This window comes from Sus scrofa, chromosome 6 (assembly GCF_000003025.6).
Source record: "Sus scrofa isolate TJ Tabasco breed Duroc chromosome 6, Sscrofa11.1, whole genome shotgun sequence".
Lineage (NCBI taxonomy): Eukaryota > Metazoa > Chordata > Mammalia > Artiodactyla > Suidae > Sus > Sus scrofa.
Genome location: NC_010448.4, coordinates 60,637,255 through 60,665,162, shown reverse-complemented (window position 1 = coordinate 60,665,162; position 27,908 = coordinate 60,637,255). Strand labels below are relative to the sequence as shown.

The window sequence follows — 27,908 nt, the reverse complement described above, 5'->3', positions numbered from 1 at the left end:
CCTGTAACTCAATTACAAAAGAGAACTCTGACTTTATTTCTTACATATTTTGCACAAACTGGAACGAGGAACTGAAAACGATTATACATATGGTAAAAAACTGACAAGAAAAAAGCCTAGCACACCAAAGCAGGTTTTTTTCTCATGTATGAGTCTTGGGGTTGCCATAACAAAATACCATAGATGGGGTGACTTAAAAGCAATTTCTCACAGTTTTGCAGGCTGAAAGTCTGAGATGAGGAGGCCACAAGGTTGGATACTGGTGAGGGCCTAGTTTCCTGGCTGGTAGATAGCCACCTTCCTGCTGTGTCCTCACATGGCAGAGAGAGAATCAACAAGTTCTCTGATGTCTCTTCCTTTAAAAATATTAATCCTATCATGAGGGCTCCACCCTCATGACCTCATCCAACCCTTATCATCTCTCAAAGGCCTCAAATCCAAATACCATCACATTAGAGCTTAGGGTTTTAAACACACCAATTTTGGAAGGACATATTTGGTCCATGTCGTCCCATTCTCCGCTAATCACTTGTTGCACACCAGTGTTCTTATATGAAAATACCAATGTTTATTCATATAAATATAAATTCATTTCCAAGTAAAACAACAATTTTTCCCTGCTCTGAAGTTCCTCGTTCTTCTTGTTTTTTTCTCCCAATTAGCTTGTCCAGGCTCATTAGATTTTCACACCCTGAAGGTCATATATGTTCATATCCAGAGTATGTTAATGACTCTACTGCTCCACACAACTGAGTCCACACAATCTTTATTCTCATCCACGAGTATCTGTCAGCTCAAAGTAGTACCCTAGTTTGTGGAGGAAATCCATTCTGTGTGGTACTTTTGGTTCTAAGAGACAAACTCAAACTCTTTATGTGATCTTTAATTAGGCTCAAAGCTCCATCCAGAAAAAAACGATTTACAATTCACTTTGTTGTATCTGACCAATGAAATAGTTTAAAATTACACTGGAAATAAAGTGTTGGTGATGTTTATCAAATGAAGAATGCTCTTCATTAAAAATGACTGAGCCAATCATCTGAGCTTGCTACTTTAAAACTAAGACCTATGGTAAAGCCACTGCCTCAGCTGATTCAAATCCTCAGGTTAAAACTATTAATGTCTTTTTTTCTTTGGCTTTCAAACTGGAACACATCATTAAACTGTCCCATTTTTACACAATTTATGTTATGGACAAATGCATTTTTCCATGCTTGTCTCTGCTACTTTGCCAGCATCCCTCTTTGCTTTATTTAAAAATAATTTTATGCCTTTTCTTCAGAATGTGAATTCTGATGTCGAATCAAGGATGAGCTCCGACTATAAGCCTTCCCACATTTACTACATTCATAGGGTTTCTCTGAAGAATGACTTCTCTGATGCCGAATAAGATCTGAGCCACTGCTAAATGCCTTACCACATTCATTACATTCATAGGGTTTCTCTCCAGTATGACTTCTTTCATGTAGAATAAGGGATGTGCGTTGGCTAAAGGCTTTCCCACACGTTTTGCATGTATAAGGTTTCTCTCCAGTGTGAATTCTTTCGTGTTGGGCGAGGTGTGCACTCTGACTGAAGGCCTTCCCACACTGATCACATTCATAGGGTCTATCTTCAGTATGAATTCTCTTATGTCGGGTTAGAGATATTCGGTGACTGAAGGCTTTCCCACATTCTTCACACTGATAGGGTTTTTCTCCAGTATGAATTCTCTGATGTTCAATAAGAAATGACTGGCGGCCAAAAACTTTACTACATTTATTGCATTTGAAAGGTTTCTCTTCAGAATGAATATTCTGATGTATTTTAAGGTTGGCAGTTCCAGAAAACATCTTCCCACATTCCTTACATTCAAACAGTTTCTTTTTCCTTGCGTGAATTTTCTGATGCTGAATAAGGGATGAATGCCGATTGCAGACCTTCTCACATTTACTGCATCTGTACCGTTTCTCTCTATTATGAATTCTTAGATGTAGAATAAGAGTTGAAAGCCGCCTGAAGACCTTCTCACATTTATCACACTTGTAGGCTTTCTTTGATCTGTGAATTCTCTGATGAAGTATAATGGATGAAATCCTACTAAAGGATTTCTTACATTTTCTGCATTTATAAGGATTCCCTAAATGGTGACTTTTCTGCTGCAGACTCATACTTAAGGCCTTCTCATTTTCATGAGTTTTCTCTCCAGTATGAATTCTTTTATGTATAACAAGGACTGATTTCTTCCTGAAGCCTCGACCACATTTATTGCATTTGTGCATTTTCTTCCCATTGTGAATTTTCTTGTGAAGTAAAAAAGATGACATTCGAATGAAGGCTTTCTCACACTTTCTGCACTGGTACACATTTTTGACAAAGTGAATTTTTCGATGTATACTGAGAGGTGGGCATTGACTCAATTCCTTCCCACAGTCAAGGATTTCTTTTTCATCATGACTCTTCCCATGTAGAATAAGGCTCGTTCTTCGAATGAAACTTTCTCCACATTTATCACATTCATAGCTTTTCCTTCCACTGTGAATTTTCTGATGAAGAATGAGAGATGAGATCTGTCTGAAAGCTTTTCTACAATCACTGCATTCATAAGGCTTCTCTCCAGTATGGCAGTTCTGATGAAGTTTAAGAGATAAGCTTTGACTAAAGAATTTCCCACAGTCATTACACTTTAAAGATTTCTTCTTTGAATGAATCTTCTTGGGTTTTATTAGGACTGAATTTTTCTTGCAGCCTCTCTTTCCTGTGGGAACTTTTTGTGGTGCAGAAACTGGTTTCTGAGAGACGCTTTGCCCAGATTTGTTGCACTGATTTGGAGGTAACTTCTTGGTCTCACACTTAGACCCTAAGTCTGAAAGACATCAAGATATTCAATTTGTTTTCCTTTAGTAGAAAAATTAAGCTATGTGCAATCATTATCAATCATAACAACAATGATGACAACCAGAATAATAATTTTTTAGTGTATTATTATAGTTTTAACATGGTAAGGGTTTTACAGAAATATTTAATAACTGCATTTTAGGAAAGCTTGTAATTTGAAATGAATGAAGGTTTTATTTATAGAATAAATGTAAACCATATACATTAAACTCCATAAATTGTTTAATAGAGGAATGTGGTTTTATTATATGAAATGTCCAGAAAAGACAGAAGGCAAATTACAGAGAGTTAGTGGTTACCTAGAGCTGAAGGTGGGAACAAGGATTAACCGTAAATGGGCGTGAGGGATCTTGCTGAGGTAGCAAAAGTGTTCTAGAACTAGTTTGTGGTGATAGTGGTACAATTTGGTAAATCTTCAAAAACTACTGAATATACACTTAAAATGCGTGAATTTTACAATGTGTACTTCAATAAAGTTTTAAATTAAAAAAAAAGTGTTCTTAAAATTAAATTTTAGAAAAACAAAACAACGACAACAAAAAAACTGAGGTTTCTGGCTCTTCTTGTAAAAGTGTGGAAGTCACCATTTTGCCCTAACAAGTAAAAAGCTAAACAAACGGTAAAGCCAACAACTCTTCTTAGATCCATTATAGAGGGGAGAGCTCAGAAAAACCACTTCCTCCAAGGAGAGACAAAGAGAAGAATACAGGGAGTCACAACTTACCAGAGCAGAGACTCACAAGCAAAATCACCATGAGAACCTGTGCTGAAGTAGGAAAACCTGAACTATAATTAATGAATTGTCAGAAGCTCAGTGCCAACAAGCCTAAGAGTTAAAAAAACTCCAGGGGGACCCTGTCATAGGGGGCCCACACAATATTGTGAGATTTACCTTTAGGAGTTTAATCAGATTCTCATCTTAATATAGGAGAAAAATTCTCTCAGGCTGCCAACAGGGGGAGGAGAAAGGATTCATTTTTAAATTTGACCAAGCAGTCTGTTCCTCTTGTAAAGGCCTCCCCTCAAGGGACACTAGCTAACCAAAGCCCACCAGACTCAGGTATTATCAGAGCTTAACTGACATGGGGAAGGAAAATACCCAACTCCAGCTGGCTCTAGCCAGCTTGTCCCACCTAAGAGGTAGGAAAAAACGGAATCACTTGTGATGTTCACAATCCAGAGAAGTAGGCTCACTAAATGATTGAAAACCTAATCATAGGACTAGAGAGTTCTTTCCTCCTAACCTCACCCTCACATTACAGCAGTTCCTTTTAAATGGTACATCAGGGCAGGCTATCAGGAAAAAATTACATCACATATCAGAAGGCAAAAAACACAACCTGAAAAGACAGCAAATATCAAAACCAGATTCAAATACGGCAGAGATGTTTGACTTATTAGGATAAGTTTTAAATTTAAAAATTTTTTTCCTTCTTTTTAGGGCCATATTTGTGGTATATGGAAGTTTCCAGGCTAGACCTTGAAGTGGAGCTGCAGCTGCCAGCCTACACCACAGCTACAGCAACAGCAGATCCAAGCTGCATATGTGACCTACACCGCAGCTTGCAGCAATACCAGATCCTTAACCCATTGAGGTCAGGGATTGAACCCGCATCCTCACAGATGCTACATCAGGTTCTTAACCCATGGAGGCGCAATGGGAACTCCCAAATTTTAAATGAGTATGTTTAATATGCTAAGGACTCTAATGGATGAAATACAATAGCATATTAGAAGAAAAGTGCAATGTAAGCAAAAAGGTGGAAATCATAAGGAAGAACCAATATAAAATGTTAAGAGAGGGGGAGTTCCCATCATGGCGCAGTGGTTAACAAATCCGACTAGGAACCATGAGGTTGCGGGTTCAATCCCTGCCCTTGCTCAGTGGGTTAATGATCCGGCATTGCTGTGAGCTGTGGTGTAGGTTGCAGACGCAGCTTGGATCCCATGTTGCTGTGGCTCTGGCGTAGGCTGGTGGCTACAGCTCCGATTTGACCCCTAGCCTGGGAACCTCCATATGCCGTGGCAGCAGCCCAAGAAATAGCAAAAAAGACAAAAAAAAAAAAAAAAAAAGTTAAGAGAGGGAGTTCCCATTGTGGCACAATGGAAACGAATTGGACTAGTATCCATGAAGATGCAGGTTCAATCCCTGGCCTCACTCAGTGGGGTTGGGATCCATTGTTGCTGTGAGCTGTGGTGCAGGCTGCAGACGCAGCTTGGATCCAACATCCAAGCTGTGGCTGTGGCGTAGGCCTGCAGCTGCAGCTCCAATTCAACCCCTGGCCTGGGAACTCCCATATGCCATAGGTGCGGCCCTAAAAAGCAAAAATAAAAATAAAGATAAAAAAAATGTTAAGAGATCAAAAACACTACCGAAAATGAAGAATGCCCTTGACACACTTTTTGGTAGATTTAACAAAGCTGAGGAAAGATTCCGAAAGCTTAAAAATTTATCAATAAAATCCTCAAAACCTAGAAAGCAAAGAAAACAAAGACTGAAACAGCAGAACAGAACATCCAAAGACACGGACAACTTCAGAAGAAATAACACATGTGTAATGGAAATACCAGGAAGAGAAGAGAAAAAGGAAACATTTGAAATAATGACTGAGAATTTTCACAAATTAATGTCAGGCACCAAATCACAGATCCAAGATGCTCAAAGACCACTGAGCAGGATATACATGTTAGAGAACCTAGTCCTAGACATATCTTTTTTAAACTATAGAAAATCAAAGAAAAAAGTCCTGAAAGAAGCCAGAGGGAAGATCCCACGTGTAAAGGAACAAAGATTTTTTTTAACTTCTCGGAAACCATGCAAGCAACAAGAGAGTGGAATGAAATACTTAGAGTGCTAAGAGGTAAAACTCACTAACCTAGAATTCTATACCCTGTGAAAATTTCCTCCAAAGTAAGCAAATATTATGGGAATTTGTTGCCAGTACACCTGCCTTGCAAGAAATGTTAAAAGAGGTTTTTTGGAGAGGAGGATAATTAAGTCAGAAGCTCGGATCTACATATAGGAAGAACGTTGAAGAAAGAATAAATTGAGGCAAAAAACCAAAAAGAATCCTTTCTTTTCTGCTTTTTAGGGCCGCACTTGCAGCATAAGGAAGTTGCTAGGGCAGGGGTTAAATCAGAGTCACAGCCACAGCAATGCAGGATCTGAGCCGCATCTGAAACCTGTACCACAGCTCACCACAACACTGGATCTCCGACCCACTGAGTGAGGCCAGGGACTGAACCAGCGTCTTTGTAGATGCTAGTCAGATTTTTGCACCACAATGGGAACTCACCTATTATTTTCGTATTCTTTCCCACCCCCCTCTTTTTGGCTGTCCCATGCCATACGGAGTTCCCAGGCTAGGGATCAGGTCTGAGCCACAGTTGCAACCTATGCCACAGCTGCAGCAACACTGGATCCTTTAACCTGCTGTGCAGGGCCAGGGATTGAACATGCATCCTGTGTTGCAGAGATGCTGCTGATCCCATTGCACCACAGCGGGGAATTCCCTATTTTCCTATTCCTAATTGGTCAAATAGATCACAGCTTATTCAAAAATAACAGCAACAATGTATTTGATTATGTGTGCTTATGTATTTATCTTATGTTGTCTATATGTTAATGCATACTTATACATGTAAGTTAAGGAAATTATGGCAATAATACAGGGGACAGGAGGAAGGAGTCATTTTTTTGTTAGAAGGTACTCACACTATCCATGATGTGGTACAGTTTTATTTAAAAGTGGACATGGATTAACTGTAAATGTTTATTGTAGGGAATTCCTGTTGTGGTTCAGCAGGTTAAGAACACAACTCACTAGTATCCAGGAGGATATAGGTTCTATCCTTGCTCTTGCTCAGTGAGTTAAGGATCCGGCGTTGCCACAAGCTGTGGCCTATGTTGCAGATGTGGCCCGGATCTGGCATTGATGTGGCTGTGGTTTAGGCCTGCAGCTGCAGCGCCAATTCAACCCCTAGCCTGGGAACTTCTGTACTTCTATATGCCACAGGTATGCCACTAAAAAGAAAAAAAAAAAAAAATCACAAAAGGCAGGAAAAAAAAAAAAAGAGTAAAAGACAAAAATAGGAATAAAGAATAAAGATAACACATGGAAAACAGTAACAAATACGGTAGATATTAATTCAACTAACTACATCAAAAATCACTTTGGGAGTTCCCGTTGTGGCGCAGTCGTTAACGAATCCGACTAGGAACCATGAGGTTGCGGGTTCGGTCCCTGCCCTTGCTCAGTGGGTTAACGATCCGGCGTTGCCGTGAGCTGTGGTGTAGGTTGCAGACGCGGCTCGGATCCCGCGTTGCTGTGTCTCTGGCGTAGGCTGGCGGCTACAGCTCCGATTCGACCCCTAGCCTGGGAACCTCCACATGCCGCGGGAGCAGCCCTAGAAAAGGCAAAAAGACAAGAAAAAAAAGAAAAAAGAAAAAGGAAAAAAAAAAGAGTGGTATGACACAATGATAAAGCTGTCAACTCTTCAAGAAGACATAACGATTCCCTTTTCTTTCTCATTCATTTTTGGCCACCCTTGTGGCATTCATGAAGGTTCCTAGGCCAGGTATTAAATCTGAGCCAGAGCTAAAGCATAGCTGCAACAATGTCAGATCCTTAACCCACTATGCCAGGCTGGGCATCCAATGGGTGCCTCCACAGAGACAAGCTGGATCATTAACCCACTGTGCCAGAGCAGGAACGTCAAGACTTAGCAATTCTTAATGTGTATGTACTGAACAACAAAGCATCAAACTTCATGAGACAAAAACTGATATAAATGCAAGGAGAAACAGATGAGTCCACTATCATAGCTGGAGACTTCCAACACCCTCTCTCAGAAGTGGACAGAACAAGCAGAGAGAAAATCAGTAAGGACATACGGAACCCAACCACACCATCATCCAAAGGTATATAACTGACACCTACAGATTATTTCATCAAACAGAAGAATTCACATCATCCTCAAGCTCACAAGGAATATTCACCAAGACAGACCATATTCTAGGCCATACAATACACCTAGAACAAATTTAAAAGAACAGAAATCATACAAAGTCTGCTCTCAAACCACAATGAAATTAAAATCACTAACAAAAAGATCATTGGAAAAAATCCCCCAAATACTTGGTGATTAAACCACACACCTCTAAATAACACATGGGTCAAAGAAGACATCTCAAGAGAAATTTTATAATATTTTTAACTAAATGAAAATGAAAACACGCCCTATCAAAATGTGTGAGATGCACTCTAAGTAGTGCTTAGAGGGAAATTTACTGCACTGAATGCATGTATTAGAAAAGAACAAACATCTAAAGTCAGTAATCTAAGTTTCCCCCTTAAGAAACCAGAAAAAGAGGGGCAAATTAAATCCAAAGTAAGTAGAAAAAAAGAAAAAAGAATAAGAACTAGAGCAGATCACTGAACCCAAAAAGAGAAGATCAGTAGAAAAATACAATGAAATCAAAAGCTGGTTCTTTGAAAAATCAATAAAATTGATAAGTCTGTCGCTAGGCTAAAAGAGAGAAGACAAAATTACCACTATCAAAAACCAAAAAAAGGAAATCACTACATAATTCATGGGAATTAAAAGTATAATGAAGGAAAACTGAACTTTTTTTTTTTTTTTTTTTTGCCTTTTGTCCTTTTAGGGCTGCATCCGAGGCATATGGAGGTTCCCAGGCTAGGGGTCTAATCCGACCTGTTGCTGCCAGCCTACGCCAGAGCCACAGCAATGCCAGATCCGAGCTCCGTCTGCAACCTACACCACAGCTCACGGCAATGCCGGATCCCCAACCTACTGAGAGAGGCCAGGGATCGAATCCGCAACCTCATGATTCCCAGTCAGATTTGTTTCCGCTGCACCAGGATGGGAACTCTGAAAACTGAACAAATTCTATGTCCACAAATCTGATAACCTAGATGATTAAAAGACAATTTGCCAAAACTCACACAAGAAAAAGATGATCTGAAGAAGCATACATCTCTTTTAAAAACAGAACTAGGAGTTCTCTGGTGGTCTAGCAGTTAAAGATCCAGCATGTCACTGCTATGGCTCAGGTCTGATCCCTGGCGTGGGAACTTCCATATGTCATGGACGTGGCCAAAAAAAAATCCTGAATCATAATTAGTAATTTTCCAAAACAGAAAGTTCCAGGCCCATATGCGTTTGCTAGTAGATCCTACCAAACATTTACAGAAGAAATCATTCCAGTTCTCCATAATCTCTTTCAGAGAATACAGGCACAAGGAATAATCACTAACTCACTGTATGAGGCCATCATTACCTTAATACCAAAACCAGACACACCAGAAGAAAACTACAGACTAATATTGATACAACAATCCTATACAAAACACTAGCAAACCAATTTCAACAGCACATTAAAAGGATCATATACATGAGCCAGTGGGATTTATACCTGGAATGCAAGGACAGTTAAATATGGGAAAATCAATGTAACATATAACATTGAACAAATTCAAGGACAAAAACCACATGATTATCTCAAACGATGCAGAAAAAGCTTTTGACAAAATTCAATACTCTTTCGTGATAAAAATATTCAACAAACTAGGAACAGAAGGAACTACCTCAATTCCACACCAAAACCTCTTTGAACAAAGAGTAAACAAACTCAGTACAGTGGCAGGATACAAAAATGAACAGTGCTTCTATACACTAACAATGACTACTCCGTAAAGGAAACTAAGAATCCCATTACAGCATCAAAGAGGATAAAATATTTAGGAATAAGTTTAGCCAAAGAGATGAATGACTTGTACATGCAAAACTACAAACACTGCTAAAAGAAATCAAAGACAGAAATAAATGGAAAGACATCCTGTGCTTGGGGACTGGAAGACTTAATATTGGAAAACTGTCCCTACCACTCAAGGTTGTTTACAGATTCGATGCAATCTCTACCAAAATCCCAAGAGCAGTTTTGGCAGAAATAGAAAACAGTCCTAAAATTCATATGGAATCTCAAGGGACATTAAATAGGCAAAACAATCTTGAAAGAGAGGAACGAAATAGGAGGCCACAAACATCCTGATAATTAAGATGAGGGGTAGTGCAGTTCCTGCAGTGGCACAATGGTATCGGTGGTATCTCTGCAGTGCCAGCATGCAGGTCCGGTCTCCGGCCTGGCATAGTGTGTTCAAGGATCCAGTGTTGCCACATCTGTGCTGTAGGTTGTGACCGCAGCTCGGACTTGATCCCCGGCTTAAGAATTCCATATGCCGCAGGGCAGCCAAAAAAGAAAAATGTAAAAACAGTAATAAAAAAAAAGATGGTGGATAAGGGCACAAAGATAGATACATGGAACAATAAAAGAGAATAGAGAGCCCAGAAACGATTTTCAACGAGGCTGCCAAGAAAGGACAGTTTCTCCACGAATGGTGTTGGGAAAATAAGCTATCTACCTGCAAAATAACTTGGAACTTTATGTGATACCATATACAAAAATTAACTCAAAACTGATTCAAGACCTAAATATAAGACCTAAAATTATTAAACTCCTAGAAGAAAACACAGGGGAAAAGCTTCAGGATGCTGGATTTGGCACTTGATTTCTTCAATATGGCACAAAAAGGACAGGCAACAAAATTTTAAAACTAGACAAATGAGACTACATCGAACTTATCTTCTGCATGTCAAAGAAAACAAGTGAAAAGGCAATGTATGCGTATTGCAAATCATATTATCTGATAAGGATTAATATGCAGAATATATAAAGAACTTCTGTAACGTAAAAACAAAAGACAAATAACCTATTAAAAAATTGGCAAAGGACCTGAATAGACATTTCTACAAAGAAGATAGACAAATGGCCAATAAACACATAAAAAGATACTAAACATCACTAATCATTAGGGAAATGCAAATTGAACCCACAATATCACCTCACGCCATAAGGATGGCCACTATTAAAAAACAGAAAATAAGTGCTAGTGAGGATAAGAAGTTGGAACCCCTGTGTACTGTTGGTAGAAATGAAAAAAGGTGCAGCTGCTATGGAAAATGGTATAGAGGTTCCTTAGAAAATTAAAAACAGAACTACCATATGATCCAGCAATCCTACCTCTTGGTACATATCCAAAGGAATTGAAATCAGGATCTCGAAGAGATATCTGTACTCCCATGTTCACTGCAGCATGATTCACGGTAGCCAAGAGGTGGAAGCAACCCAAATGTCCACTGACAGATGAATGGATAAAGAAAATGTGGTATATACATACAATGGAATATTATGTAGCCTTAAAAAAAGAAGAAAATCCTGTCATATACTACAACATGGGTGAACTTTGCGGATATCATGCTTAGCGAAAAAAGCCAGTCACAAAAGGTCAAATACTGCATTTGAAGTATGAAGTATCCATAGTTGTCAAAATCATACAGGGTAGGGTGGAGGTATTGGAAGAATTAGTACTTTGTGGGTATAGTTTCAGGATTGCAATTGTAAAAACTTCTAGACATCTCTTGCTTGACAATATGAATTCTTAACTGCACATTTAAAAATGATTAAGATGGTAAATATGTTACCTGTTTTGTTTTGTTTTTTTACCACAGTTAAAAAAATAAACTCATAAAACTGTGAAAACAAAAAAATTACAAAAAATAAAAAAAACCTGTTAACTTCAGCAACCAAAGAGGACTCTACTAGAAAAGGGAGCAGGTACTTGAAAAGCAGACAAAATAAAAGTTATGGGAAAATACTTTTAATTTTTTTTAAAGGAACGGAGAAAATGATGCAAGTATGACCATTAGAAATGCTATCATGACAGAAGTCAGAATACACTTTCTCTAAAGGGAAGTATGAAAGCTAAGGCAGGAGACTTGATAGGTGGATGAGGCTATCCAAAGCTGAGCTTCTGAGACCAGAAACTGGAGTTCAAACCCAGCTCTGCTGCCACTTCCTAGCTGGATGATCTTAAGCAAGTCACTGAACCTCTCTGGTCTTCAGCTTCCTCATCTATAAAATAGGGATAAAAATACAGAGTACCTTTCAGGGTTGCTGGGAGGAACCTATACTTAAGAGTGTCAGATACCTAGTAAGGGGCTTATTAATCGTTGGTTATCCTCCCCCTGGGGACTCATACTGAAGACTGGAGTTTTCTGCATGAGCCTGGGGCCTTTGAGGTGGAAAAGAGTGGCTCCCACCTATTATGTCAGAGATGGTGCCCCTCACGATGGAGGGCACCCTCACATGCAATGCCAACTTCTAAGCCTTGGTTTTCCGTCACTCACCCAAGCCCCGGCGTCTTTTCACTGGCTCCACCATCCAGGGCGCTTTCCCCTTTTCCAATAAGGTGATCACATTCGGCCTCCGAAAGGAAAGTCCTGCACGGAGGAAAAACACCAGAACTGAGCAGGAGGTGAGAACCACGGCTGTTAGAGCTGAGCTCTGTATCAACAAAAATGGAGGTTTATCAGCACAAAAGGAGAGCAGAGGATGTGAAGGGCAGGTGGAAAGTAAGTTAGACAAAAGTTCAGGCACTGCCAGCAGAGCTATTCATTTCTAACTCTACAAAGCCAACTATTTTCCCGAAAAATTGAACCAAACTCCTGAGGCTGGTAATTTAGCTATCACCTTTCCGTTCCTAAGATCACTGTTGTCTAGTCTTCTGGAATCCACACCTCTATGCCAGTTGCTCCTGGGCAGCATCCACCAAACAGGGTACTGGTGGCTGCAATTTCTGCTTTTCTCTTTTTCTGTGCTCTGTCAGAACTAGCTTCCTCTCGCCTCTCAGGAGGTTACACCCACTTGGCAGTGCGCCCCTCTCCTTCAGAAGTCTGCTTCCCTTTCTCTAAAACCAGGAAACTTCCCTCCATCCTCCCAGCCCTGGGATGGTGGCTGTGTCCTGCAGTTACCATCTCTGTGTTACCTCAGTGTCCAGTACGCACCTTTTAATAGTACCTGCTAAGTAAATTCTCCTAAAACAACCCAGGTGTCCTCAAAAGAATACATATATAGTTATTACATGGCCAGCATATACCACTCCTAGGTATATACCCAAGAGAAAAGAAAATATGCATCCACACAAAAACTTGTATGCGAACATTCACAGCAGCAGATTCCTAATAGTCACAGAGCAAAGAGCCCAAATGCCCATCGACTGACGAACAGATAAACACAATGTGGAATATTATTTGGCCACGAGGTGCTAATACATGCTAAAATGCTGATCAACCTCAAAAATATTACATTAAGTGAAAGAAGCTGGATACAAAGGACAACACATCAGAGTTCCTGTTGTGGAGCAATGGAAATGAATCTGACTAGTAACCATGAGGATGTGGGTTCAATCCCTGGCCTCACTCAGTGGGTTAAGGATCCAGCGTTGCCGTGAGCTGTGGTGCAGGTCACAGATACAGCTCAGATCCCGTGTTGTTGTGGCTGAGGTGTAGGCTGGCAGCTGCAGCTCCAATTCAACCCCTAGCCTGGGAACTTTCATGTGCCACGGGTGCAGCCCTAAAAAAAAGGACAACGTATTTACGATTCCATTTCCATGGTAGGCCAAGAATAGGCAAATTATAGAGACAGAAAAGGTTGGCCTAATCAAGGGGTATTAGTGGGCAGGGCGAAATAAAAAATGATCACTAAGGGGTATGAGGTTGGTGGTCATGAAAATGTTCTAGAAGTGACTATGGCGATGGATGCGTAACACTGTGAATACACTAAGTGCCGCCGAACTGTAAACTCTGTATGGGTGAACTGTGTAATGTGTGAATTTTATCTCAATAAGGCTACTGTAAAAAGTCCACAAAACTGGAGTGGCTTCTATTTTCCTGACTGGCCTGACTCCTGTCCGCCAATGGGCCCGTTGTGAATTGTGGGAGCAGGAAAGCCTTACCAAGAGACACCAGGTTCTGGTAGTTTTCCAACATGACATCTTCGTATAGGTCTTTCTGAATGGGGCTCAGGCACTCCCATTCCTCCTGGGAGAAATAGATGGCCAAATCCCCAAACGTCACTGGTGCCTGAAACGGAAAGTCACACATCCTTTCACAGGGGCTTGTGCTTCCATGTGGCTGGAGAAAATGGGGGGCTTGCCCAAATCTGGGAGATACATGATGCTGGGACTCTACTAAGGAAACATGTGCGGTTCTGGGGCCAAAGGGGGCAGGGATATTGAATAAAGCATAATGCAATCACTGTTATTAAAAGACTGTATTGTATAAAAAAGCGTATCATCGTGAACTTACTGGGCACTGACAGAGACAAGGAAACTTTCTAAGTCCCCTCCTGTACTGCCTCATGTTTGCCAGTAAACTGGGCACTGACGAGAGGATCACAGCAATGTGCAGATGAGGAAATCAAGGCTCAGAGAGCTGAGGTGGCTTACTGAAGGTCTCACAGCTTGTAAATGAAGCTGGGATTCAATCTGGGCAGAGTGGCTTCTAACGCACATGTGAGTGCATTACACATGGAGAAACTTTATTTGCAGATGTAATCAAGATTCCTAAACAGGTGACTGTAACATAGGCCTGGTGGGCCTGATGTCATCACAGGAGCCCCTAAGAGGCAAGAACTTTCTACCAGCAAAGTAAAAGAGGAGAGCGGAAAGGCAAGTCAGGGAGATCTGAAGCTTAAGTGATATTTAACCCATTATTGCTGGTTTCAAGATGGGATGAAGGGAGCCACATGGGAATCAGGAGAACAAACTAAATTGTGCCAATCGCAAACGAGTTCGAAAAGGACCCTGAGCTTCAGATGAGACCACAGCTGGCTGACACCCTGATTTCACCCTGGTGAACCCAAAGCAGAGGACCCAGCTAAGCCAAGCTGTTCTCAACTCCCACCCGTGAACCATGTGGTAACAAATGCATGCTGTTTTGAATGCCAAGTCTGTGGCAACAGAGAATGAATACACATAACTTGGAGGGCAAAAGTGCTCATTATGAGAAAGAACATTCAAGAGGCTTATTGTAGAAAATCACTTGATCATCTAGAGTGATAAATGTGCTTATTACAGGAAGCTGCATCACTGGCCTGGCTGCAGCTACCTCAACTGGAATACAGGGTTATATGAAGAGTCTCTTCAAGTTAGAGAGACTTCCTCCCGGTACATGTGGGCTGCACAAGTAAAAGCAAAGCAACATTAAGAGGTTAACTCTGGAGCATAACATCCTCTGACCCAGCAGGACCACCTGGACACTCATGTCCACCTTGAGAAATCACGGTGGCCCCGGTCTTCTCTCTGGGGAGGGCGTTTCTCCCAAAACAGGCAGAGAGACCCTGGAGATGCTGAATGAGTAGGTGAATGGTCATGTGTACACTGAGAAAAAAGGAGAGGGGGGGTCACTGGAACCCTTCTCTTCCTCCCGCCCTCCGTGGTGAAGGAAGGAAAAACTGGGACCAGGTCCTGGTTGGGTCTCTATGGGGCAGGATATTCCCATGGAAGGAAAGCAAATGGTTTCTTACAAGATGGAACACTCCTGAAGAAAGAGCCATTGTTGCTTACCTTGGACTTGGATTTCCCACGTGCAGCAGGCATCCTTTCCTCCCCCTTGAGGGTTCAAATCTGGAGAGGGGCAGAGTGCTGAGAAGAAGGGGCTAGGAAAAACAAAAGTCATGAGGCTTACTGGACGTCTGGGGGGGGTCTCTAGGATAAGAATTCCAGGGCCCCGCACCATGGTCACACATACATGCACAGACATGCACACAGAGGGGTAGATGTTAGAACATCTTCTGAAGCATTCCCACCGCTTCTCAGAATCAGGGAGGTGCCACAGCACCTAAGAACTGTTCCTAAGATCATAGGAGGCTCTGGATTAGGAGGCAAATGAGACGTGCAAACACCTCTCCTTCCATTTGACAAGTGTTCCCTGAATGCCTACCAGGTGCCAGGCAGTGTCCCAGGTGAGAGTTAGGGCACAGAGGTACTGATTCTCAAGTGCCTTACATTCCAGAAGGGAAGATGAGTCCATATGGAACACAGCGTTAGCTGAGATCATTGCTATGAAGAAAAAAAGGACCAAAGCAGGGGATGGAGTGATGCTGTAGTAGGGAAAGGCCTCTCAGAGGAGGAATCACTGAGCCAAGGTGTGAATGTGGTCTAAGCATGGGCCATCTGGGCACTGGAAGACAGGTATTCTGGGTAAAGGTACCACAGGCGCAAGGGCGCTGCGTCAGGCTCACGCTTGGCGTGTGGCAGGAAGCTAAGAAGGTAGTGTGTGGAGGCAGCGTGAGCGAGGTGTGGAGTAGTGGGCTTCTTAAGACTGAGGTCAGGAGGGACCAGATCATAAAGGGGTGATAAACAGTTTGGAATTGATCCTGACTGAGTCTGATAAGGCATCACGGGAGTGGGGGTGCTGAGCTAGAGTGATGTGAATGATGTGACATTTAACAAAATTTGGGGGGGTGGATATGTGTCAAACTGGGTGTGTGCTAGTTGTGGGGAAAGGGGAAGCTAGAGCTGAAGGGGGGATTCATCAGGTAGCTGTGTGGAAATCTGGAAGGGAAACCTCAGTGGTATGCATCAGGTTAGAAGGAGAGGAAGGGAGGAGATGTCAAGTTTATGTAACTTCAATTCATTTACTATTAAAACTGTAATAAAATGATAAGTATTAAAAGTGCTGAATTAGGAGTTCTCCTGTGGGGCAGCAGATTAAGGATCCAGCATTGTCCCCACAGCAGCTTGGGTCAAGGCTGTAGTGTGTGTGTTCAATTCCTGGCCCAGGAACTTCCACATGCTGCAGATGCAGCCTAATAATAATAATAATAATAATAATGAGTTCCCGTCATGGCACAGTGGAAATGAATCTGACTAGGAACCATGAGGTGGCGGGTTCGATCCCTGACCTCGGTCAGCAGATTAAGGATCTGGCAGCCTGTGGTATAGGTTGCAGATGCAGTTCGGATCCTGTGTTGCTGTGGTATAGGCCAGCAGCTGTAGTTCTGATTCAACCCCTAGCCTGGGAACCTCCATATGCCATGGGTGTGGCCCCAAAAAGCAAAAAAATAAAATAATATAAAATAAAATAAAATCACTGAATTAAAATTTATTATTAATCTTGCTGTGCAGCCCAGGGAACTCTATCCAATCTCTTGAAGTAGAACATGATGGAAGATAGTATGAGAAAAAGAATGCATATATATGTATGACTGGGGAACACAGCTCTACAGCAGAAAAGTTGACAGAACACTGTAAATCAACTATAATAAAAAATTAAATTATTATAAATCTAAAATTAAAAACCAATCCTCAATTCAGTTACTATAAAGTTTTAAGGATGTTTGGCACTTACATCAATGGAAAGATCATCCAGACAGAAAATCAATAAGGAAACGCAGGGCTTAAGTTATACATTAGGGAGTTCCCCATCGGGGCCCAGGAGTTAATGAACTCAACTAGTATCCATGAAGACTCGGGTTCAATCCCTGGTCTCGCTCAGTGGGTTAAAGATCTGGCATTGCTGTGAGCTGTGGTGAGGTCAGAGAACGGCTCAGATCTCACATTGCTGTGGCTGCGGCATAGGCCAGTGGCTATAGCTCTGATTTGACCCCTAGCTTGAGAACCTCCATATGCCTCTGGTGCAGCCCTAAGGAAAAAAAGAAAATTACATACTAGAACAGAGGGACTTAACTGATATTTATAGAACATTCCATCTGAAAGCAGCAGAATATACACTCTTCTCAAGTGCACGTGGAACATTCTCCAGGATAGATCACATCCTGGGCCACAAATCAAGACTCAGTAAATTCAGGAAAAGTGACATTATATGAAGCATCTTTTCCAACCACAATGCTATGAGATTAGAAATCAATTACAAGAAAAGAACTATAAAAAACACAAACATGTGGAGACTAAAAAATGTTACTAAACAACCAATGTATCCCTAAAGAAACCAAAAAGGAAATCAAAAAATACCTAGAGACAAATGACAACAAAAACATGGTGATCCAAAACTATGAGGCATAGCAAAAATAGTTCTCAGAAGGAAGTCTGTAGCAATACAATCTTACCTCAGCAAACAGAACGCAAACAACTCAACCTTACGCCTAAAGCAAAAAAGAGAAAGAACAAAACTCAAAGTTAGCAGAAGGAAAGAAATCAAAGATCAGAACAGAAATAAATGAAATAGAGATGAAGAAAGTAATAGAAAGAATCAATGAAACTAAAATCTGGTTCTTAGAAAAGAGAAACAGAATTGATAAACCTTTAGCCAGACTTGGCAAGAAAAAAAGGCAGAGGAGCTCAAATCAATAATATTAAAAATGAAAAAGGAGACGTTACAACTGATACCACGGAATTAAAAAGGCTCTTAAGAGACTGCTGCAAATAACTATATGCCAATAAAAAGGACAACCTAGAAGAAACCGGAGAAATTCTCAGAAAGGTGCCATCTTCCAAGACAGAACCAAGAAGAAACAGAAAATATGAATAGACCAATCACAAATACCGAAACTGAACAGTGATTAAAAAACTTCTAACAAACAAAAGTCCAGGACAAGACAGCTTCACAGGTGAACTCTCTCAAACATTTAGAGAAGCATTAACACCTACCCTTCTGAAACTATTCCAATCATTGCAGAGGAAAAAACACTTCCAAGCTCATTCTATGACACCATCATTACACTGATACCAAAACCAAACAGTGCCACAAAAAAGAAAATTACAGGCCAATATCACTGATAAACACAGATGCAAAAATCCTCAACAAAATACTAGCAAATGAAATCCAACGGCATATTAAAAAGGTGATACATGCTAAAATGATCAAAGTGGCATTTATCTCAGGGATGCAAGGATGTTTCAACATCCACAAATCAGTGTGATGCACATTTACAACTTGAATAAAAATCATATGATCATCTCCATAGATTCAGAGAAAGCTTTTGACAAAATTGAACACCCATTTATGATAAAAATTCTCCAAAAATTGGTCATAAAAGGAACCTGCCTCACCATAAAAAAGGCCATGTATGACAAACCCACAGCTTACATCATAATCAGAGGTGAAAAGCTGAAAGCATTTCCTCCAAGATCAGGAACAAGTCAAGGATGTCCACTTTCACCACTTTTTTTTTTTTTTTTTTTGTCTTTTCAGGGCCGTACCTGCGGCATATATAAGTTCCCAGGCTAGGGGTCAAACAGGAGCTATAGCTGCCAGCCAAAGCCACGGTACAGCAATGCTAGATCTGAGCAGCGTCTGCGACCTACACCATAGCTCACCGTATTGCCAGATCCCCAACCCACTGAGCAAGGCCAGGGATCAACCCCACATCCTCATGGATACTAGTCGGTTCATTTCCACTGGGCCACAATGGTAACTCCCACTCTCACCAATTTCGTTCGACATAGTTTGAAGTCTTCCATTGTTCAAACTGGGCATACAACTGGAAAAGGCAAAAATCTAATATGAAGAGATGCATGCACACCCCCCACCAATGTTCACAGCAGCATTATTGACAACAGCCAAAGAATGGAAGTAACCGAAATGTCAACTGAGGAGGAACAGATAAAGAAGATGCGGTACCTATATGCAATGGAATGTTACTCGGCCATAAAAGGAATGAAATGCTGCCATTTGCAGCAACATGGATGGACCTCAAGATTGTCATGCTAAGTGAAGTAAATCACACAAATATCAAATGAAATCACTTATATGTGGAATCCTCAAAAAATGATACAAATGAACTTACTGATAAAACTGAAAGAATTACTGATATAGAAAAGAAAGTTACGGTTACCAAAGGGAATACAGTAGGGGAGGGATAAATGGGGAATTTGGGATTAACAGATACACACTACTACATTTAGAATAAACAAGGACTTACTGTATAGTACAGGGGACTAATTTAATATCTTATACTAACATAATCAGAAAGCATCTCAAAGATATACATATATATGCATAACTGAATCACTATGCTGCATATGTGAAACGCTGTAAATCAATTACAGTTTAAGTATTAAAAAAAGATAGTATCATGGTAGCTATATTTGTCATTGTTGTCATTAGCGTGGCTAGGGCTCTGAGTCTAGAAGAGAGGCAGAATTACCTTTCTTCTGTTCAGGTGCTCTGGGGAAGCACTGGGGTTGTGCGTGTTAGATGTGCTCAACCCCGGATGACAACACTGCTTCCCAGTTAATAGTAAGTATGAGAACGAGAGCTGGGTTAGATACTCATAATGCACTTTTCCTTTTGAGTATGAAAGAGAGAAGAAGTCCTACTGTTGTCCCAGAGCTTTAAGTGATGAAGCTCGGGTTTGAGCCCCTGGCCACAAGCAGCACAATCTGCCCTCTTGGTGCAAGACCGAGGTCTAGAGAGGAAATCGTCCTCTCTGGCAGGGTGTGGGAGGCATCAGTGTGGCTCCACGGTTCTGAGATGTTCACCTTTGTTATACTGGAGTGCCACAGGACTTAGGGAGATTTGGAGCAGACCATGTCAAGCTTGAGAAGTTGCAGCTCAGTGAAACACCAAGTGGCCTGACCTTCAATTCACTGACTGTGCTAAGCAAGGCTTCCCCTATAGAAAAATGGTGACAAAAACATCCTAGATGCCTAAACTCTCCCTGTATTCAATCCTGGGACAGTGGAATGCTGGATAATTTGTAGCATCTGCCAATTTCCATGGTGTAAATACTCCCACCAGGGCCCACTGTAAGCTATCAAACTGATGTCACTGAGCATGGAGCTGGGAGAAGTGTGCACAACGGGTTTATGTGAGCCAGGGCAAACCAGCTCCAACAATCCACTGCCACACGGCCTCTGAGAATTTTTGACTAATGTCCCTGAACAGTAGAGGAGGGTTAATGCCTGGCTTTATGAACTGGGACAACAGCCCAAAGCAGCTGCCCAACCACACACAACTCTTGAAATCTTCTGTTTTGTTCGGAAACATCCATAAAACTTTTGCATCCTACATTACAATAAATTTGAGTTTGTGTAAGTGTAAAAATCAGGTTTTAAATCATTTACCAGATAAGTACATTGCTTGGCGCTTCCCTTCTGATTCCTCAAGTAAAATGGATTGCTCCAGGAAGTGGCATCACGTCCATCCTGTGGTTTCCCATAGCTGTTTGTGTCTGTTACACACACTCCAAATTAAGCAGCACAATCCTGTCCACAAAATAATTCTTTCCAAGAACTCAGCACTGCTGGGGAGCAAAGAACAGCAATTTGATATTAGATAATTCTGGATTCTAAGCTTGCTTCTGCCAATTACTGGCTATATAAGAGCTACGCAAAGCCTATTCACTCATCTGTACAATGTGGTAAACAAAACCTGCCTCACTCTTAGCTGTTAAAAGTTTACCTGAGATATATTCGGCAACAGGCATATGACTATTTCCTGCCTTCCTTTTCCTTTATACACCAAGCATCATCGAGGAAGCCTGATACTAAGGGATGCAGTAAGAACTCTCAGTGCCGCTGGATAGAAACTGGCAATCTGTCAACATCTTTTAAGACTGAAGGTGCACATGCCCTTAAACCCAGTCATCTCATTTCTGGTATCTGTTTTCAGACATCCTTGCAGGTGTGTAAAATGACAAGGGCTGTAAGAAGCAGCAGCACAGTCCTTCAGCGAAGGTCATCTGTCTGGAGCTAGGCTACCTGGGTTCAGCTCCCAACTTTGCCGGCCCCTACCTGTGTGACCTTGGACTTGCTCCCTGTCCTCTCTGGGCCTCAGCTTCTTCAACAGTCAAAGGAGGTAAACACAATGCTGACTCCACTGGGCTGTTGTGAAAATTAAATTAATTTTAATTTTAACATGCAACACACTTACAGTCGTGCTGGTACTAAGCAAATGTTAGTTTCTTGCCGCCTGCAGTCCTTCACAGGTGGGCCTGATCAGGAGGTCTCCTGTGAGCTAAAGGAAAGTATTTTTAGTTTAATGCTCCTTACCTGGGAGGCAGGGTTCTGAGAGATGGGCTATTAGGTATAATTTAGGCTTAGAGAAACGTCCCTTTGGTGATTAACTTGTAAGAGAATACAAAGGTTCTTCCCTATTACAATTACTACTTCTACCTAGAGAATGGAAACAACTGCCTATCAATAAGAAAATGAGTGAATGCTACATGCACAAATGGGACACCATGTAGCCCTTAAAGGGAACAAGGCGGCACAACATCAGTGCCTCTTTATTGAGGGCAATTTTGCCCCAAAGAGGACACTTATAATGTCTGGGCCATGTGTGGTTGTCCTAACTTGGGGAGGGGTGCTCCTGGCATCTAATGGGTGAAGGCCACGGATGCTGTTAAACATACTACAATGCACGGGACAGTGCCCAGAGCAAAGAATGAGCAATCTGGCCCAAAATGTCAACTGTGCCAAGGTTTAGAAATCTGCTCTACATGTATTGTGTGAAATGATCTTCAAGACATGGTGTAATGGAGTTCCCGTTGCGGTGCAGCAGAAATGAATCTGACTAGGAACTACGAAGTTGCAGGTTTGATCCCATGCCCTGCTCAGTGGGTTAAGGATCCAGCGTTGCCGTAAGCTGTGGTGCAGGTCACAGATGCAGCTCGTATCTGGCGTTGCTATGGCTGTGATGCAGGCAAGCAGCTACAGCTCCAATTTGACCTCTAGACTAGGAACCTCCATATGCCGTGGGTGCAGCCCTAAAAAGCAAAAAAATTAAATTAAAATAAAGATATGGGAGTTCCCGTCATGGCGCAGCAGAAACGCATCTGACTAGGAACCATAAGGTTGAGGGTTCAATCCCTGGGCTCACTCAGTGGGTTAAAGATCTGGCGTTGCCATGAGCTGTGGTGTAGGCTGGCAGTTGTAGCTCCAATTAGACCCCTAGCCTGGGAACCTCCACATGCCACGGGTGTGGCCCTAAAAAGACAAAAAGGCAAAATAAATAAAGATATGGTGTAATGAGGAGAAAAAAAGATACAGAGAAAAAAATGCTTAGAAAAAAAACAAAACACATGATACGAATATATGAGTTTCAAAAGTTACAGACAAGTTCTGGAAGGGAAATAATGAAATTGGTAGCAGTGATTGTTCCTGAAGAAGTGAACTGGGTCACTAGGCTTGGAAACTCAAAACTCACTTTTCCCTATCTATGCTGTGGCATTTGGTATCATGCATACATAATTACCTCTTCAAAACAACACAAATAAAATAAAGAAGCTGGATCCCACACTACCTCAGCTCAGGGCTATAAACCTGGCCTGTCTTCCATGTCCCAGACCCTATGGTGGGAAAGGGCTTTACAGTTTAGCACAAAGTTAAATTCTTGCTCCTAAGGTGAGGATGGTTAGAACCTGGATGAGAACAGGCTTCAAAGAGTCACTAGACCACGGTCATGGTGGGCACAGAAACCCTGTGATCTTGGGGGGGTTCTCCTGGGTATTGAGTTGGGGGGTGGTTCCTGACATACCTGAAAGCCAGCCAATAATGCACCCACACAGTTACACTGCTTCTGTTCAGCCAGTTTTTGCTGTACACCTAATATTTTAAGACCATGCCTACCTAGAACCTGCCAGTTCTAGAGGCCAGGGATATAGGAAGCTACTTTCTCCAAAGACTCAAACCCATCTATAATAGAAAACACAGGCTTTGCATCTGAATGTCAGCCCTGCCATTTCTTTGCTATGCCATGGGAACAGATCCTCACTTGTAGGATAGAGCTAGGAGTGTCCCTATTGCAGGGAAATGCAGCTGTTGGGACTGCTTTGATAAGATATTAAAAGCAGTGGTCACTGGTATCCTCCTCTTCCCTCCCCTCCATTAAATTAATTTCATTCTGAGAAGCCCTGAGGAGCCCACACTCTCACAGGTGTAGCTCTCAACCTTGTTTGCACATGAGAATCTCCTAGGAAGTTTTTTAATAAATACTGATGGCTGGGCCCCATGCCAGAACAATTCAGTCAGAATCTCTGGGGACTGAGACCAGGCTTTTTTTTTTTTTTTTTAATCTTTTCAGAGTTCTAAACTATGTGAGACCATAGTTTAGAACTACTGCCCTAGTCTCTGAGCATCAGCGGTGGATTGGAGATCTGACCTCTCCCTGTTGAAGCCCATACCTCACCGTTGGGGAGGAGAAAAATCTTTGATAAGCTCAAAGCCAAACTCTCATTAGATTCCCTGACCAAAGGATTCCAAGGAGTCATTGAAGGTGGACATTCCTGGCTTGGGAGCTGACTGACTTGCCCATGGCTGGAGGAAAGCTGGTTTAGACAGACACAAAGATGTCACCAGACCCCTGTGTTATCATGAAATACCCCTTCTCTGTCCCTGACACTTCCCAGCTTGGGTCTTGAACCCATGGGTGCCCTTGTGATATCGCCATCCAGGAAAACCCTCTGTCCCTGACTTCCTAGGACGTTGACTAGAAAATTCCAAACCTAAGACTGACTCAGACTTTAGGGTTATTTCATCTCTTGACTGAAACCTTTTCTTTAGGGCTCCACTTTTTACTTTTATTCCTGTGGATTTTATTCTCTGGTGTGGAATCCTTGCAGTTATTTTGTTAATAATAAAGCAATTATCATTTATATACTGCTTGTATCTGGCGCTCTTCCTCTCAACACTCCCCACAAGCCTAAGACTGGTACTATTATTATCCTCATTTTGCAGGTGAAAAGAGGGGCAGCAATTTAAGTGACCTCTCCCAACGTCACTAGTAAGTGATGGAACCAGAAGTCCCAGAATCCCACAGGTTGCACAAATTAGGAAGCGGACACACACCCATATGCAGCCAAAGACTTAAGAGACCAGGGCCGACTCCGCCCTCCCTTCAAATGCACGCAGAAATAGCCAACTAGGAGCAGCTGGGCTGCCAGGGGCATCGCTCATCAGCTAGATGAGATCAGATCCTCAGTCTCTGGAGGCGGACCCCCCAATCGCAAAAGCTCAGAGATGCACATTCCCCCAGCATTCACCCCGGCGCTCCCACCCCCGCACCAGAACAAGGAAACACGACCACCAGCACGACGAACACACAGCACCTAGACGAGGCCTGGAGAGTGTCAAGCTCTGCCCTGGGTGCTTAACCCACGTTACGCAATTTAATCTTTCCAACATCGAGGCTGGTGCTGTTCTCATCCTATTTTACCGAGAGAGAGAGCCTCTCAGGATCGCAAGCATAATCCCTTTCCTGGAGCTGGTACACCTGTAGAGCCGCTCAGAATCCTCTCCAAGGGGACCTCCCCCCCGCCTTCCACGGTTAGGAGGAGAGACCTCGGGACAGCACAGTCACACGCTGCCACACACTCACAACCGCCCACTCGCAGTCGTACAGCACCTGGTCAAATTACGCAGCCACTGCAGCTGCGAGGCAAGACCACCTACGTCACTCTCTCCCCCTCACACACACACGCACGAACGCGCCCCAATAACACAAATTCAGAGCCACACTCACGCACCCACTCCCAGCCCCCAGCGCTTCTTCCCCCGCCCCACAGGCGCAGTCCCTTGTTCCTCACGCACCACAGACCTCGCGGTGGAAAGGTACGCGGTCCCGAGGCCCGCTCCCGTCACCACACGGGCCGGCTCCGTCACACACACACACACACAAAACGCGGAGACGCCGCCGCACGGTGCAGTCAGTCACTCACCTCACACCCTCAACACACAACCAGACGCAGCCCCACAGGCGGTCACGGGCGGAAAACGCCAGGCAGCTGCGGGCGCGGAGTCTCACCACCTCACACCCACACCCCACACCCACACTCACCCTTTCCCCGTCCTCCCGCGTCGTGTCCTCGCGGCACCCACCCGCTCAGCTCCGCGCGTCCCCCGCGCCTGCGCACTCGCCTCCGCGAGCCGGGAGTCGCGCTGGCTGGCCCCGCCCCCTCGCGCGCGGGACACGTCGGCGGGCCAAGGCCCCGCCCCTAAGGCGTCCCCGAGAGGGCGAGGCCCCGCCTCTAAACAAAGCCACGCGGCGCGCAGGCGCTCGCTCGCTTCTCCGGGGACCTTTCCACGGTCACGGGCCTGAGGCCCCACCCCTCTACACGCAACGGTGTACGCAGGCACGCTCATCCAGTCAGAGCCGCTCTTGGGGCGCCGCCGCACGCGCGCCGGCCCGAAGCCCCTTCCCTGCACCAAGTCACGCAGCTCTCCGGCCCTGCTATTCTGCTTGGGGCTGTCTGGGGGCCCCACCTGTAACTGTGCTTGTGAAATCACGTAGAAGTATGAAGCTGCTGGGGCCCTTCCTTGATCCCTTCAGCTAAACCCAGCTCCCCCAGCTCGCCGCCCTCGGCATTCAACACCTACACGTCTCCGTCCGGGAGCGTTTCTCCCCAAAACCCCTCCCCTTTTGTGCCCGGAGCTCAGAGGGATCTGGAGCAGGGCTCACCCGCGGGTGGTAATGCGCGCGCTCGTGCGTGTGCACTGCGAGTTCAGGCTGCAATTCCCAGAAGCCTCCGGGACGTGGCGCGGTTCTGGACCGCCGCGCCTGGATCGTGAAGTTGAGGCGTCCTGGCCCGCGCTGGCTCTGATTTGTCCCGTCTGGAGGAGAACTGACCGCGGAAAAAGGCAGAGGGATGTTCCCCTAGGCTAGGAGTGAGATTTCGCTTGCGCGTTCACTGAACGAACAGCCCCAGAATCCTTTGCGCGGCGCCTTTCTGGGCCCCAGACTACATCCCCCAGGAGCCTCTGCGGCTCGTTTCCGCCCCGGGCGAGGACGCGGGCGCCCTCCTGTGGCCGCTTAGGTGACCGCGAGTCTGTGGGAGGAGCCCGGAGGTGAGAGGCAGCCTCTATCCCCTGGGCTTTCGGGTTCTGGGTTGTGATTTTGCGTTTGTGTTTGTGAGGCTCAGGTTTTGTTATTGTGTATGTGTGTGAGCATGAATCATTGTTCGAGAACGTGTGTGTGTTGGAAACCAAAGACAGTGAATGTGGGTAGAAGTTACTGTTTCTGGAATTGTATGTTCGTATTTGTATGTGTGTGACCCGGTTTTTGTGGTTGTGTACCCTTGTATTTTGCGTGTGTGTGAGAAACCTAGCTTTTGTGGTTGGTACGTATGTGTGGAAACTTACTTTGAATGCGTGTGCTCACGCACCTTGATGTACTTTGCGCGGTGGCAGAGCTGAGCACTTGCAACAGAATTGGCTCACGGAGCTTAAAATACTGACTATAGATTCCACTTGCGTGTGTGTGTGTGTGTGTGTGTGTTGGAGACCAAAGATAATGAAGGCGTGTAGAGTAGCTACCGTTAGTGTAAATGTGTACTTGTATGTGTGTGGCTCAGTTTTTGCGGCTGTGCTTGCATTTGGAAAACCATCTGTGTGTGTGTATGTGAGTGCATGTGGAGAGACCCAGTTTTTGCGTTTTTATAGGTGCGTGTGAGTATATGTAATTCTTATTACACTTCCAGTGTGATGCTGCTATTTCAGTCCCCCCTCCCCACCATCAAGAAGTTTTCTGGTAGCAGCTGGGTGTCCTACAATTCAACAGAATTCTAACACTAGCTGGCAAGAGCATCAGAACCCTTAGGTTAAGGCCTGGGTCCCCAAGACTGCCCCCAACCCCCACATCAGAGGCCAGTCCCAAGTCTAGATATCACCTGTGCTTCTGACTGACCCCTCTAGGCCCAAGGACTCTTCTCTGGGTTTCATTAATTTGCTAGAGTGGCTCACAGAACTCAGAGAAATGTTTTACTCACTAGATCACCACTGGCTTTTTATAAAAGGATGTAACTCAGGAACTGCCAGATGGAAGAAGAGGACAAGCCACTTGGGAAGAGACGTGGAGCGTCCATGCTTGCCACTCTTGCTTCACCAACCGGGAAGCTCTCCCAACTCCATCTTTGGAGTTTTTAATGGAGGCTTCATTACTTTGGTCTGATTGCTTAAACCGATGGCTTTTTAGTGATGGAACTCAGTTTCCAGCCCCTCTTCCCTCCCTGGAGCTCTGGGGATGGGACCGAGGCTTCAGTTTTCTAATCCTTTGGTTCGTTCCCTTGGCAACCAGTTCCGAGCCCATTCATCTCACTAACATAACAAAAGGCACTTTGGCAGGACTCCTCAGGAGGGAAATTCCAAGGGATTGTGGGGCTCTGTGCCTGGAAATGACAAAGCACACGTACATATTTCTTCTTACAAATCACA

General features: G+C 43.5%; 1 protein-coding gene across 25 annotated transcripts; it reads right to left on the bottom strand.

Moving 5' to 3' along the window:
* ZNF667 (zinc finger protein 667) lies at positions 2-26,415 on the bottom strand. 25 transcript variants are annotated; one of them, XR_002344829.1, is made up of 9 exons: positions 26,158-26,415; positions 21,634-21,717; positions 20,826-21,001; positions 15,739-15,857; positions 15,363-15,454; positions 13,752-13,878; positions 12,145-12,237; positions 10,979-11,153; positions 2-2,845 (listed from the first exon to the last, which is right to left on the bottom strand). XR_002344829.1 is itself a non-coding variant. In XM_021095077.1 (8 exons), exons 5-8 carry the CDS (start codon positions 13,829-13,831, stop codon positions 1,266-1,268), a joined length of 1,869 nt encoding a protein of 622 aa, XP_020950736.1. In that variant the 5' UTR covers positions 13,832-13,878; positions 15,363-15,454; positions 20,826-21,004; positions 21,634-21,717; positions 26,158-26,408; the 3' UTR covers positions 2-1,265. The 25 variants fall into 25 exon arrangements, 18 of the variants coding, with proteins under 18 accessions (XP_020950736.1, XP_020950739.1, XP_013854280.1 ...); XR_002344824.1 differs by lacking the exons at positions 15,739-15,857; positions 26,158-26,415 and adding an exon at positions 25,537-25,625 and having other exon boundaries at positions 10,979-11,869; positions 20,826-21,004; XR_002344825.1 differs by lacking the exons at positions 15,739-15,857; positions 26,158-26,415 and adding an exon at positions 25,537-25,625 and having other exon boundaries at positions 10,979-11,869.